Raw genomic sequence first — 13,305 nt, forward strand, 5'->3', positions numbered from 1 at the left:
AAAATGGCGAGCATATTATTTTGTCAAAATTTCGTTGTATGACATTAGTGAATTTGGCATTTGTTGTGAATATAAACATGGCTGGTTTGTCGAGGGAAAAATAATACTATATTTTATTATTTTTATTAACACACTGGCCGATTCCCACCAAGGCAGGGTGGCCTGAAAAAGAAAAACTTTCACCATCATTCACTCCATCACTGTCTTGCCAGAAGGGTGCTTTACACTACAATTTTTAAACTGCAACATTAACACCCCTCCTTCAGAGTGCAGACACTGTACTTCCCATCTCCAGGACTCAAGTCCAGCCTGCCGGTTTCCCTGAATCCCTTCATAAATGTTACTTTGCTCACACTCCAACAGCACGTCAAGTATTAAAAACCATTTGTCTCCATTCACTCCTTTTCAAACACTCTCACACATGCCTGCTAGAAGTCCAAGCCCCTCGCACACAAAACCTCCTTTACCCCCTCCTTCCAACCTTTCCTAGGCCGACCTCTACCCCGCCTTCCTTCCACTACAGACTGATACACTCTTGAAGTCATTCTGTTTCGCTCCATTCTCTCTACATGTCCGAACCACCTCAACAACCCTTCCTCAGCCCTCTGGACAACAGTTTTGGTAATCCCGCACCTCCTCCTAACTTCCAAACTACGAATTCTCTACATATTCACACCACACATTGCCCTCAGACATGACATCTCCACTGCCTCCAGCCTTCTCCTCGCTGCAACATTCATCACCCATGCTTCACACCCATATAAGAGCGTTGGTAAAACTATACTCTCATACATTTCCCTCTTTGCCTCCAAGGACAAAGTTTTTTGTCTCCACAGACTCCTAAGTGCACCGCTCACCCTTTTCCCCTCATCAATTCTATGATTCACCTCATCTTTCATAGACCCATCCGCTGACACGTCCACTCCCAAATATCTGAATACATTCACCTCCTCCATACTCTCTCCCTCAAATCTGATATCCAATCTTTCATCACCTAATCTTTTTCTTATCCTCATAACCTTACTCTTTCCTGTATTCACTTTTAATTTTCTTCTTTTGCATACCCTACCAAATTCATCCACCAACCTCTGCAACTTCTCTTCAGAATCTCCCAAGAGCACAGTGTCATCAGCAAAGAGCAACTGTGACAACTCCCACTTTGTGTGATTCTTTATCTTTTAACTCCACACCTCTTGCCAAGACCCTTGCATTTACTTCTCTTACAACCCCATCTATAAATATATTAAACAACCACGGTGACATCACACATCCTTGTCTAAGGCCTACTTTTACTGGGAAATAATCTCCCTTTTTCCTACATACTCTAACTTGAGCCTCACTATCCTCGTAAAAACTCTTCACTGCTTTCAGTAACCTACCTCCTACACCATACACCTGCAACATCTGCCACATTGCCCCCTATCCACCCTGTCGTATGCCTTTTCCAAATCCATAAATGCCACAAAAACCTCTTTAGCCTTATCTAAATATTGTTCACTTATATGTTACACTGTAAACACCTGGTCCACACACCCCCTACCTTTCCTAAAGCCTCCTTGTTCATCTGCTATCCTATTCTCCGTTTTACTCTTAATTCTTTCAATAATAACTCTACCATACACTTTACCAGGTATACTCAACAGACTTATCCTCCTATAATTTTTGCACTCTCTTTTGTCCCCTTTGCCTTTATACAAAGGAACTATGCATGCTCTCTGCCAATCCCTAGGTACCTTACCTTCTTCCATACATTTATTAAATAACTGCACCAACCACTCCAAAACTATATCCCCACCTGCTTGTAACATTTCTACTTTATCCCATCAATCCCGGCTGCCTTACCCCCTTTCATTTTACCTACTGCCTCACAAACTTCCCCCACACTCATAACTGGCTCTTCCTCACTCCTACAAGATGTTATTCCTCCTTGCCCTATACACGAAATCATAGCTTCCCTATCTTCATCAACATTTAACAATTCCTCAAAATATTGCTTCCATCCTCCCAATACCTCTAACTCTGCATTTAATAACTCTCCTCTCCTAGTTTTAACTGACAAATCCATTTGTTCTCTGGGCTTCCTTAACTTGTTAATCTCACTCCAGAACTTTTTCTTATTTTCAACAAAATTTGTTGATAACATCTCACCCACTCTCTCATTTGCTCTCTTTTTACATTGCTTCACCACTCTCTTAACCTCTCTCTTTTTCTCCATATACTCTTCCCTCCTTGCATCACTTCTACTTTGTAAAAACTTCTCATATGCTAACTTTTTCTCCCTTACTACTCTCTTTACATTATCATTCCACCAATCGCTCCTCTTCCCTCCCGCACCCACTTTCCTGTAACCACAAACTTCTGCTGAACACTCTAACACTACATTTTTAAACCTACCCCATACCTCTTCGACCCCATTGCCTATGCTCTCATTTGCCCATCTATCCTCCAATAGCTGTTTATATCTTACCCTAACTGCCTCCTCTTTTAGTTTATAAACCTTCACCTCTCTCTTCCCTGATGCTTCTATTCTCCTTGTATCCCATCTACCTTTTACTCTCAGTGTAGCTACAACTAAGAAGTGATCTGATATATCTGTGGCCCCTCTGTAAACATGTACATCCTGAAGTCTACTCAACAGTCTTTTATCTACTAATATATAATCCAACAAACTACTGTCATTTTGCCCTATATCATATCTTGTATACTTATTTATCCTCTTTTTCTTAAAATATGTATTACCTATAACTAAACCCCTTTCTATACAAAGTTCAATCAAAGGGCTCCCATTATCATTTACACCTGGCACCCCAAACTTACCTACCACACCCTCTCTAAAGGTTTCTCCTACTTTAGCATTCAGGTCCCCTACCACAATTACTCTCACTTGGTTCAAAGGTTCCTATACATTCACTTAACATCTCCCAAAATCTCTCTCTCTCCTCTACATTCCTCTCTTCTCCAGTTGCATACACGCTTATTATGACCCACTTTTCGCATCCAACCTTTACTTTAATCCACATAATCCTTGAATTTACACATTGATATTCTCTTTTCTCCTTCCATAACTGATCCTTCAACATTACTGCTACCCCTTCCTTAGCTCTAACTCTCTCAGATACTCCAGATTTATTCCCATTTATTTCCCCCCACTGAAACTCCCCTACCCCCTTCAGCTTTGTTTCGCTTAGGGCCAGGACATCCAACTTCTTTTCATTCATAACATCAGCAATCATCTGTTTCTTGTCATCTGCACTACATCCACGCACATTCAAGCATCCCACTTTCATAAAGTTTTTCTTCTTCTCTTTTTTAGTAAATGTCTACAGGAGAAGGGGTTACTAGCCCATCGCTCCCGGCATTTTAGTCGCCTCATACGACACACATGGCTTACGGAGGAAAGATTCTTTTCCACTTCCCCATGGACAATAGAAGAAACAAAGAAGAACAAGAGCTATTTAGAAAAAGGAGAAAAACCTAGATGTATGTATATATATATGCATGTGCGTGTCTGTGAAGTGTGACCAAAGTGTAAGTAGGAGTAGCAAGATATCCCTGTTATCTAGCGTGTTTATGAGACAGCAAAAGACACCAGCAATCCTACCATCATGCAAAACAGTTACAGGTTTCTGTTTCACAGTCATCTGGCAGGACGGTAGTACTTCCCTGGGTGGTTGCTGTCTACCAACCTACTACCTAAAAAAAATACACAACCCTCAATTTAAGAGTGATGGAAGGGAGCAGGTGGGTCATAATTTTGATTGTAATCGACAGAAGTAAGCTTGTTCTGCTGTGATTGTAACAATGAAGGTCAGTTCTGTAACCATGATACTTTCTCTTTTGTTGCTGAATTGACTGAATCAGTAGATTTTTGTCTTGTATTTCCAAAGTCTGTTAAATTGAGGTCCATTTGTTTACAGTAAATTCTCTTATGATGTACCCTCGCCTAACGATATTAATCCATTCCTGAGAGCTCATCATTAGCCGAATTAATTTTTCCCCATAAGAAATAATGGAAATCAAATTAATCCATTCCTGACACCCCAAAGTATGAAAAAAAAATTTTACCACATGAAATGTACATTTTTATACACCCAAAAAGAAGACATGCACAATTACTACTCTACTAAATAAAGAATACATGACACTTACCTTTATTGAAGATCTGGTGATGATTGATGGGATGGGAGGAGGGGAGATGGTGGAGGTTGTTATTATTTGGAAGGGGAATCCCCTTCCATAAGGACTTGAGGTAGCAAGTCCTTTTCCAGGGTTACTTCCCTTCTTTTAATGCCAATAGGACCATTTTGAGAGTCACCGCACCTCTGTCGCACAACAGATCTGTCCACAGAGCTCTGTACCTCACGTTCCTTGAAGATTTGCCTAAAATGGGCCACAACATTGTTATTGTAATAGTCACCAGCGCAGCTTGCAATAGCTGTTAGGGTGATTTTCATCCATAAAGGTTTGCAGTTCAACCCACTTTGCACACATTTCCTTAATCTCTTTTTTCAATTCCATACTAATTCTCGCCCTTTGTACCACAAGGTTGGCACTAGAAGCTTTCTTGGGGTCCATGGTGACTTGTTTTGCAGTTACCAGCACTAAATACACTGGGATAATGTGAAATGTACCGAATATATGCGCAGATGCGACCACGCTGGCTAGCTTGTAAACACTGGCACCTGTGGGGCAGCGTGGACAGGTCCCGGATGAATCACGTTGGGCAAGTTTTTTATCGTTAGGCGGGGCAAAACTTTTACGCTCAAACACTTCGTTAGGCGGATTTAACATTATGCGATGTGTTCATTAGGCGAGGGTCCACGTACAGGATACATTACTGAAAATAGATAAGTGGAGTATTTATCTATAGAGGGAAAAGAAAAAAAAGAGGGAATGTTCTAGAGTATAATGATACCAACACTATATGGGTGTGAGGCATGAGCTTTAATAATTGTAGCAAGGAGGAGGCTTGCATCATTGGAGACATCATGTTTGATAGTATGTAATTTGTGGTTTGAATATTATGCAGATAATTCGGAATGTATTTGCAGAAATTTACATGTATAATAATTTCTCCGTGGCTCAAATTACATACTCGATTATTCACCATCTTAAAATCTCCTCAGTCTCTGACGTCACAGTTACATCGTAAAGCTCGACAAGTCAAGCCTCTGGTTATCAGACGTATAATTCAGAGGGTTGAGGAGGGGTTATTGAGGTGGTCTGGGTCATTAGAGAGGATGGAGCAGAATTGGATGACCCAGAGGGTGTATAAATCTGGGATGGAAGAATGGAGAGGTAGAGGTCAGAAGGGAGGGGGTAAAGGAGGTTTTGAGTGCTAGGGTCTTGAGCATCCAGCAGACTTATGCATGCATGTTAGATTGGTGTGGAGACAAGTAGGTTTTATAGCTGGCCATGCTGTTGAGGTGGAAGCTAGGTAACATTTATGAAGGGATTCGGAGAAATTGGTTAGCAGGATTTGAGTCCTAGAGGTGGGAAATACAGTGCCTTCAGTCTGATGGAGGTTGTAGAGATGCTGCAGTTTGGAGAATCATTGAATTTTGATGCTTGTGCACTTCTAGCAAGATGGTTATTGAATAAAGGATGGTGAATTTGTTTAATTTTTTGTATCACCCTTCTTTGGTGATAGATGGCTGGTATGATAAAAAAAAGATTGTAGTTAATGACTGAAATTAAATCAGAAAACTGGAATGTATCATAACTATTGAAAATTTCAAATTGGTGCTTTCACAATAAATTTATAGTATAGATATCACACCATTTTTATGTACCATATAGTTTACTTTTCACTTATATTGGTGTAAAGTTTATATTTGTAACAGGATGTCTTTTACAGAGTTTGACCTTGAGATTATGTCAGAAATGGGCAAGATGGGCATGTTGGGATCAACCATACCTGGCTATGGATGCCCTGGGGTCTCCTCTGTTGCATATGGTCTTATTGCTCGAGAAGTGGAGAGGGTAGATTCTTCTTACAGGTAAAGAGAAGCACTGGGTATAAATCCTTAACACACTATTTGTAGTCAACTGTCTTAATGTGCTAGGTATTAATCTTATTTTGGATTCTTTTTTATAGTGTGCTTTGAATGTCTTATTACAGATCTGCAATGTCTGTCCAGTCATCACTTGTCATGTACCCCATCTGGGAATTTGGCACAGAAGAACTTAGATTGAAATACCTTCCCAAACTTGGTAAGATGATACTATACTGTATTTATGTTTTTGGTTATGTGCTAGAAGTAAAACACCTGCCATATTTGATTGAGTGTAGGCCGAAGTTTGGTGGCCAATTTATGGGCAAAAAAGTAGGATGTCTATTCATACATGGGTAATATTTTTGTACTTACTGAAATTTATAAACTGTCATCCCTATACTGAAATTCATTATTCCCTGGTTTTGTACAACCCCAACAAGTTTAGAGCTTCATGAATGTAATAAGAGTAGAGTAACACTACAGTAGGTCTACTGGTCATGCTAGGGAGGTCCTGCTCACAATTAGATTTAATTAATGTACAGTTACTGCCAAACCAGTTTTAATTCCTGTAAAAGAAGAGTACTGCAATAGGTCTGCTGGCCCATGCTAGACAGAACCAACTCTCATTCAGCCATTCCCACTAATGTATCGGTAAGTCCAGTCTTTTTAATTTCTTCTACTCATTTACAACTCTGTTGCCAATCCAGTACATTCCTGTATCCTTGTTGAATTCTGTTTTAGTCTCCTGAAATTCTCTATGTAACTAGGAGCTTTCCATCATGTATGAAATAGATGTCACCTGATTTTCTGACAATTTTTATTAAATAAAAATTTATTTGTTATATTTATTTGAATCTCTTATTTTGCGTGTTAAACACATTTGTGCCATTAAAACCTTATACTACGAAGCTTTGTAAATCCAATGTAGGGTGTGAGATTATCAGTATATATAGCAAAAGAGGCCAGGTATGAGAATCTACAGGTCAGTGTTATATCAGTCAGGCACCTGACTGCATTGTCTTACCAGGATAGCAACAGGCTGGCCAAATACAGTGATACCTTGACTAACAAGTTTAATTCGTTGTGTGACCGAGCTCGTAACTCAATTTGCTCATATATCAAATCAATTTTCTGCCATTGAATTAATTGAAATGCCATGAATCCATTCCTGCCCCCCAAAACCACCCCTGTTTTTTGGTTACGGGTTTTTAAATAAGAAAAATGTATTTATAAATAAGAAATATTGTATACTCCACCCACCACCTTAACTACTCCAACTACCACCATCTCTACTCTGCCCAGCACATTTACTATTCCACCCACCTCCATCTCTACTATACCTACCACCCTCACTACTCTACCCACCACAATATCTACTCCACTCACCACAATATCTACTCCACTCACCACAATATCTACTCCACCCACCATTATCACTGCTCCACCCACCACCATCTCTACTCCATCCACCACCATCTCTACTCCACCCATCACCTTCACTACTCCACCCACTTCCATCTCTGCTACACCCACCACTCTCACTACTTCACCCACCACCATATCTACTCCACCCACCATTATCACTACTCCATCCACTACCATCACTACTCCACCCATCACTATCACTACTCCACCCACCTTAATGTTTCTGGAAAAACTCTGAGTGTTGAAATGGAGGTTGCCTCTTCCCTGGATTTATATGAGAACCAAACAAGGGATGAGGTGCCTCACTACAATCTAGGATTAGTGTGGGAGTATTATCCTTCCAGTTATGTCTTGGAAGAGCATGTGGGATGGGACGAAGTACCTGACATTCCTCTGGGTACAGAGATGGATTTGACCTCAGATACGCCGCCAGTTAGTGGCAGTGTATCTGATGCTCGCTCATAACTTGAATTTTGGCTTGCAACTCAAAGCAAAAAATCGACCGAGCGATGGCTTGTAACTCGGAAAACTCGTAAGTTGGGGCACTCGTAAGTCAAGGTACCACTGTACTTGAAATGCTGCATCTGCCAGACTTGTGGACTACAGTGTTAGAAGTGGCAAATACTGTGGCCTCAAGGCAGTACCTTGTCTACAGAGTGGTTTCTTAGGTTATGAGCCTGGCTTCTTTCCACTTCATCAGGTGGTCATTCAAACTATGGCGGACTACTCATGCATTGTTTATATCGTTCTAGTTACAGGCATATTTATGTTCTCTGTGGTGCTGTTTAAGACTTCTTGCCATGCCATCTCTCCCACTTGTTTTTATCACATTCATAATATGGAATGAGATAAGACTCCTGCAATGGTGTCACTGGGTGTGGTGATCTTGCCAACCAGATCTTTGATGGTTGTAGAAGAATGGGGCCACACTCATCCTAAAACTGGCTAGGGCACATAATATGTTATCATGTAGAAGGACAGTGTCTAGAGCTAGAAAAGGACAGTAGAACCTTGACTTGGGAGTTAAATCTGTGACCTAGCTTGTAATTTAGTTTGCTCATATATCAAACCAATTTTTCTCATTTAACCCTTTGATTGTTTTGGTCGTATATATACAGGTCTCCCTCAACATTCGCGGGGGTTAGGGGATCAAGAGCCCCGTGAATGTTGGAAAATCGCGAATGTTTGGTGCCCCAATATATTGCAGGGAAATATAATAAAATAATAAAATGAAATAATCTATGTATATACATGTATATACGTACATGCTCCTCCCACTCATATATTTGTCCAATCTCTTTTTAAAGCTACCCAAGGTCCTATCAAAGCTAAAATCTTGGGTAGCTTCACATTTAGGTTGGATAAATACACAAGTGAGAGGTGGTTGGATTTGAATGGGTCTTGCATGCGAGTAAATAGAATGTTCAAAGCTTATTGCTTGGGTAGCATTTATTCTGTTATTGGGCTGGATTTGTGAAGGACCTGAATAGTATGGGCCAACAGGTCTACTGCAGTGTTCGTCCTTTCTTATGTTCTCATGAACAATCATAAAATACGTACCTGAGAACATCGTAAAATATTGTACTGCCTCCACCACTGCCTCGTATTTTTATATAATTTCTTTCTTCAATTCTTTCGTGCTTCTCAGTTTCTTTACCAAAATTTATTTGGGCCCATGGTTAATTATGTAGCAGTCACAGTCAATCAACAAGCACCAAACACAATGAATTATTGTGAAATGTTTGGAAGAGCGCAGAGGATAATACTCACTCCAGCATAAACGAAGCCATACTGACTGACGATGCCTCTACCACCCACTGCTTCAACCCTCGTATTTATTATTATTATTATTATTATTATTATTATTATTATTATTATTATTAGCAGTCATGAATGAGTTGACATTATTTATACTGTAGTTTAATAAATAATGAACAAACAAAACACTCACCACTCGTAAGGCAGACGAACTCTGATGACTTGTGATGATTAAAAAAATTTAAATTATAATTCTTTATTTCTCTATTGATATTACATGCAGTTACTGATGACAGTTGAATGGAGATGATTATATGGAGTGTAACTGCATGGCATGAGACATACTTTCACCACCACACAAACAGCAATGACCGACTCGCACAGTGGCTGGAGACTGACTGAGTGAGTGAGTGGCGGGTGGGAGGGCTGGCTACCAGTTGTTATTATTATTATTGTTATTATTAATAACATGTATTATTATTAACATGTATGTACTTAGTAACATGTTATAAATAATAATAGTACATATTATTAATAACATGTATGTTATTAAATACCATTGCCTCAATCACTGCCTCTACCACTCTAGTCACACTCAATCTACAAGCACCAAACACAATGAATTATTGTGAAATGTTTAGAAGAGCAGGGAGACTAATGTTTACTCCAGTATAAACACAGTCACACTGACGATGTGTCAACCACTCCCTCATATTTTTGTACAATTTCCTTCTTCAATTATATCATATTTATTATTATTATTATTATTATTATTATTATTATTGTTATTGTTATTATTATTATTATTATTATTATTATTATTATTATTATTATTATTATTATTATTATTATTATTATTATTGGCAGTTTGGAGGGATATGTTGTGTATCTTTATATGTGTATGCTTCTAGACTGTTGTATTCTGAGCACCTCTGCAAAAACAGTGATAATGTGCGAGTGTGGTGAAAGTGTTGAATGATGATGAAAGTATTTTCTTTTTGGGGATTTTCTTTCTTTTTTGGGTCACCCTGCCTCGGTGGGAGACGGCCGACTTGTTGAAAAAAAAAAAAAAAAAAAATTATTATTATTATTATTATTACTATTGTTATTAGCTGTAGCAGAAATGTTTAATTCTTTGCAGTGTTCAAGAGTAAACACATGATGTCACCGTCTAATACCTGTCCAAATAGCCATTCCAATATGCAGTCATGAATGGGTTTACATTATTTATTCTGTAGTTTAATAGCAAATAATGAACAAACAAAACACTCACCACACTGAGTGGTGGGAGGGCTGGCTGCCAGTTGCGGGGGTCGGAGGGAGGGTAGTAGGGACTCGCAGGTGGCGGGAAACTTAAATATGATTTGGCGGCTGGGAATTTGGTGGCTGGGAATTTGGCGGTTGGGAATTCGCGAATGTGTGAAGCCCGTGAAAGTTGAAAACGTGAATGTTGAGGGAGACCTGTACGTCTTACGCGCCAGTGTTTTTGACGTTATATACTCAATAATTCTAACGGCTTCAAATCAAGCGGAAGAAAGCTGGTAGGCCTACATGTGAGAGAATGGGTCTGTGTGGTCAGTGTGCACCACATAAAAAAAATCCTGCAGCACACAGTGCGTAATGAGAAAAAAAAAACTGATCGTTTTTTTGGATTAAAACGCAGACTTTGAGGTGTATTTTCGTATAGTATTTATCGATGTATTTGCGTTTTCATGGTCGTAGGTGATAAAATGGAAAACATACTTCAGAAATAGAGATGATTATCATTACTTTGATGATGAAAACGACCTTGAAACTGAGCTCAAAGTAGCGGAAATGTTCGATTTTTAACAATGTTCAGGAGTAAACAAATCACACCACACGTCCAATACATGTCAACTGGGGAGTCTAATATTCTTTCACTAGTGCACTGATATTATTTATACCATTTTTACAATAATGCAGTAGTCTGCATAACAGTAAATTTTGTATTTTTTTGTATGAATAAAAAATAAAAATAGAAAGCAATAATAATATAAGAGGGGCCTAGAGATGTGACTAATGAACAGAGGATATGTTATTTTAGTGCCAAGAATGTCTACCTTGTTTATTCTGGACCCTATTTTGAAATTGGCATCTTTTTTAGTTTGTGTGAAATTGGCCAAATTGCCAATTTCTGACCACAGTATTGGGTAGTCCAAATTGGTAAATGGGCGATTTCTTGTACTCAGCTGATAGATAAAATGGAGTTCTAAAGAAATAGCTATGAGTTTGGTCAACTGGAAAAACGGAATTGGCTGAAAATAGGGCTCAAAGTCGGCGAAATCGCCGATACGCATATGTCGCTGAGACCGCTAACTTTGCGGGAGCGTAATTCCATGAGTTTTCGACCAAATTTCGAACTTTTGGTGTCATTATCATCGGGAAAAGATTCTCTATCATTTCATAAGAAAAAATAATTTTTTTTTTTTTTAAAAATTAAGCGACATAGAATGACAGTTTCAGAAAGGGGCCTGAAACAGTCAAAGGGTTAAATAAATTGAAATGCCATTAATCCATTCCAGCGGAATTCCTGCTCTCGGGAAGCAGAACAAAAATACTTCAATGTGACACTAATATCAAGTCTACGGCTTATTTATGTATCACAATTCATCTAATATGACATAATAAACAATATAATTAATATAGAAACATGAGATATACTCTAGAATGAATAAAATAGACCATAATATGGCGAGTGGTGGCGTGGGCGTCCATTCTTTCTCCTGCTCTAACTACTATATCTTCCCATGCTCTTATTAATTGAGAAAATGGAGTGTTTGTGAGGCTAAATGCACTAATTACTAGTTTCATAAGGAAAACACTGAAATAATGTACAGTGGAACCTTGACTTATGAGTGCCCCAACATACGAGTTTTTTGAGATACGAGCCATCAGTTGGTCGATTTTTTGCTCTGAGTTATGAGCCAACATTTGAGTTACGAGCCAGCTCCCCCCCACTTCCCCCTCAACCCAAAACCTGGACACCTCTCTTGTTTATCTATGATTATCCATGGAAATCATTCTCTTTTTCTTAACAGCACTGTCCTTTACAATTACATACTTTCTTAGGACCCATGGTTAGAAAAGCAAAATTTGGCCAAGTGACTGTCAAAAATGTAAGCAAATCAGGAGAGAACTGCTCCCATGGTGAGGTAAACAGTGCACTGAGTTGACTTCATTCTGAAGCTCTCATTGTTATAATAATGTATTATTATTATTAATTTAGGGAACTGAGGCTCTATTGTTATTGTAATAATTATTATAACTATTATTGATAATAATTTAGGGAACTGAAGCCCCTCACCAATGTCAAGGTTCCTTGATGCTGGTGAGGGGCTGTTGATCTAGGGAATTGGATATGTGATCTAGTTCCCTAAATTAATAATAATAATAATAATAATAATAAAAGTAAGTATAAAGGACAGTGCTGAGAAGAAAAAGATGAGTTCCATTTTTTTTTTTTTTTTTTTTTTTTTTTTTTTTTTTTTTATTATCACACTGGCCGATTCCCACCAAGGCAGGGTGGCCCGAAAAAGAAAAACTTTCACCATCATTCACTCCATCACTGTCTTGCCAGAAGGGTGCTTTACACTACAGTTTTTTTTTAAATTGCAACATTAACACCCCTCCTTCAGAGTGCAGGCACTGTACTTCCCATCTCCAGGACTCAAGTCCGGCCTGCCGGTTTCCCTGAATCCCTTCATAAATGTTACTTTGCTCACACTCCAACAGCACGTCAAGTATTAAAAACCATTTGTCTCCATTCACTCCTATCAAACACGCTCACGCATGCCTGCTGGAAGTCCAAGCCCCTCGCACACAAAACCTCCTTTACCCCCTCCCTCCAACCCTTCCTAGGCCGACCCCTACCCCGCCTTCCTTCCAGTGTATCAGTCTGTAGTGGAAGGAAGGCGGGGTAGGGGTCGGCCTAGGAAGGGTTGGAGGGAGGGGGTAAAGGAGGTTTTGTGTGCGAGGGGCTTGGACTTCCAGCAGGCATGCGTGAGCGTGTTTGATAGGAGTGAATGGAGACAAATGGTTTTTAATACTTGATGTGCTGTTGGAGTGTGAGCAAAGTAACATTTATGAAGGGATTCAGGGAAACCGG

General features: G+C 39.2%; 1 protein-coding gene across 4 annotated transcripts in view; it reads left to right on the plus strand.

The window, feature by feature from the left end:
* The window catches only part of LOC128694358 (glutaryl-CoA dehydrogenase, mitochondrial), a 175,532-nt gene that overhangs the window by 23,986 nt on the left and 138,241 nt on the right, over window positions 1-13,305 (plus strand). For all 4 annotated transcript variants that reach the window (XM_070080041.1, XM_070080040.1, XM_070080042.1 and 1 more), the window contains exons 4-5: window positions 5,858-5,999; window positions 6,122-6,213. In XM_070080041.1, the coding sequence (XP_069936142.1) occupies window positions 5,858-5,999; window positions 6,122-6,213 (234 nt within the window). The remainder of the gene's footprint in view (window positions 1-5,857; window positions 6,000-6,121; window positions 6,214-13,305) is intronic.

This window comes from Cherax quadricarinatus, unplaced genomic scaffold (genome assembly GCF_038502225.1).
Source record: "Cherax quadricarinatus isolate ZL_2023a unplaced genomic scaffold, ASM3850222v1 Contig98, whole genome shotgun sequence".
In the NCBI taxonomy this organism is placed as follows: Eukaryota; Metazoa; Arthropoda; class Malacostraca; order Decapoda; family Parastacidae; genus Cherax; species Cherax quadricarinatus.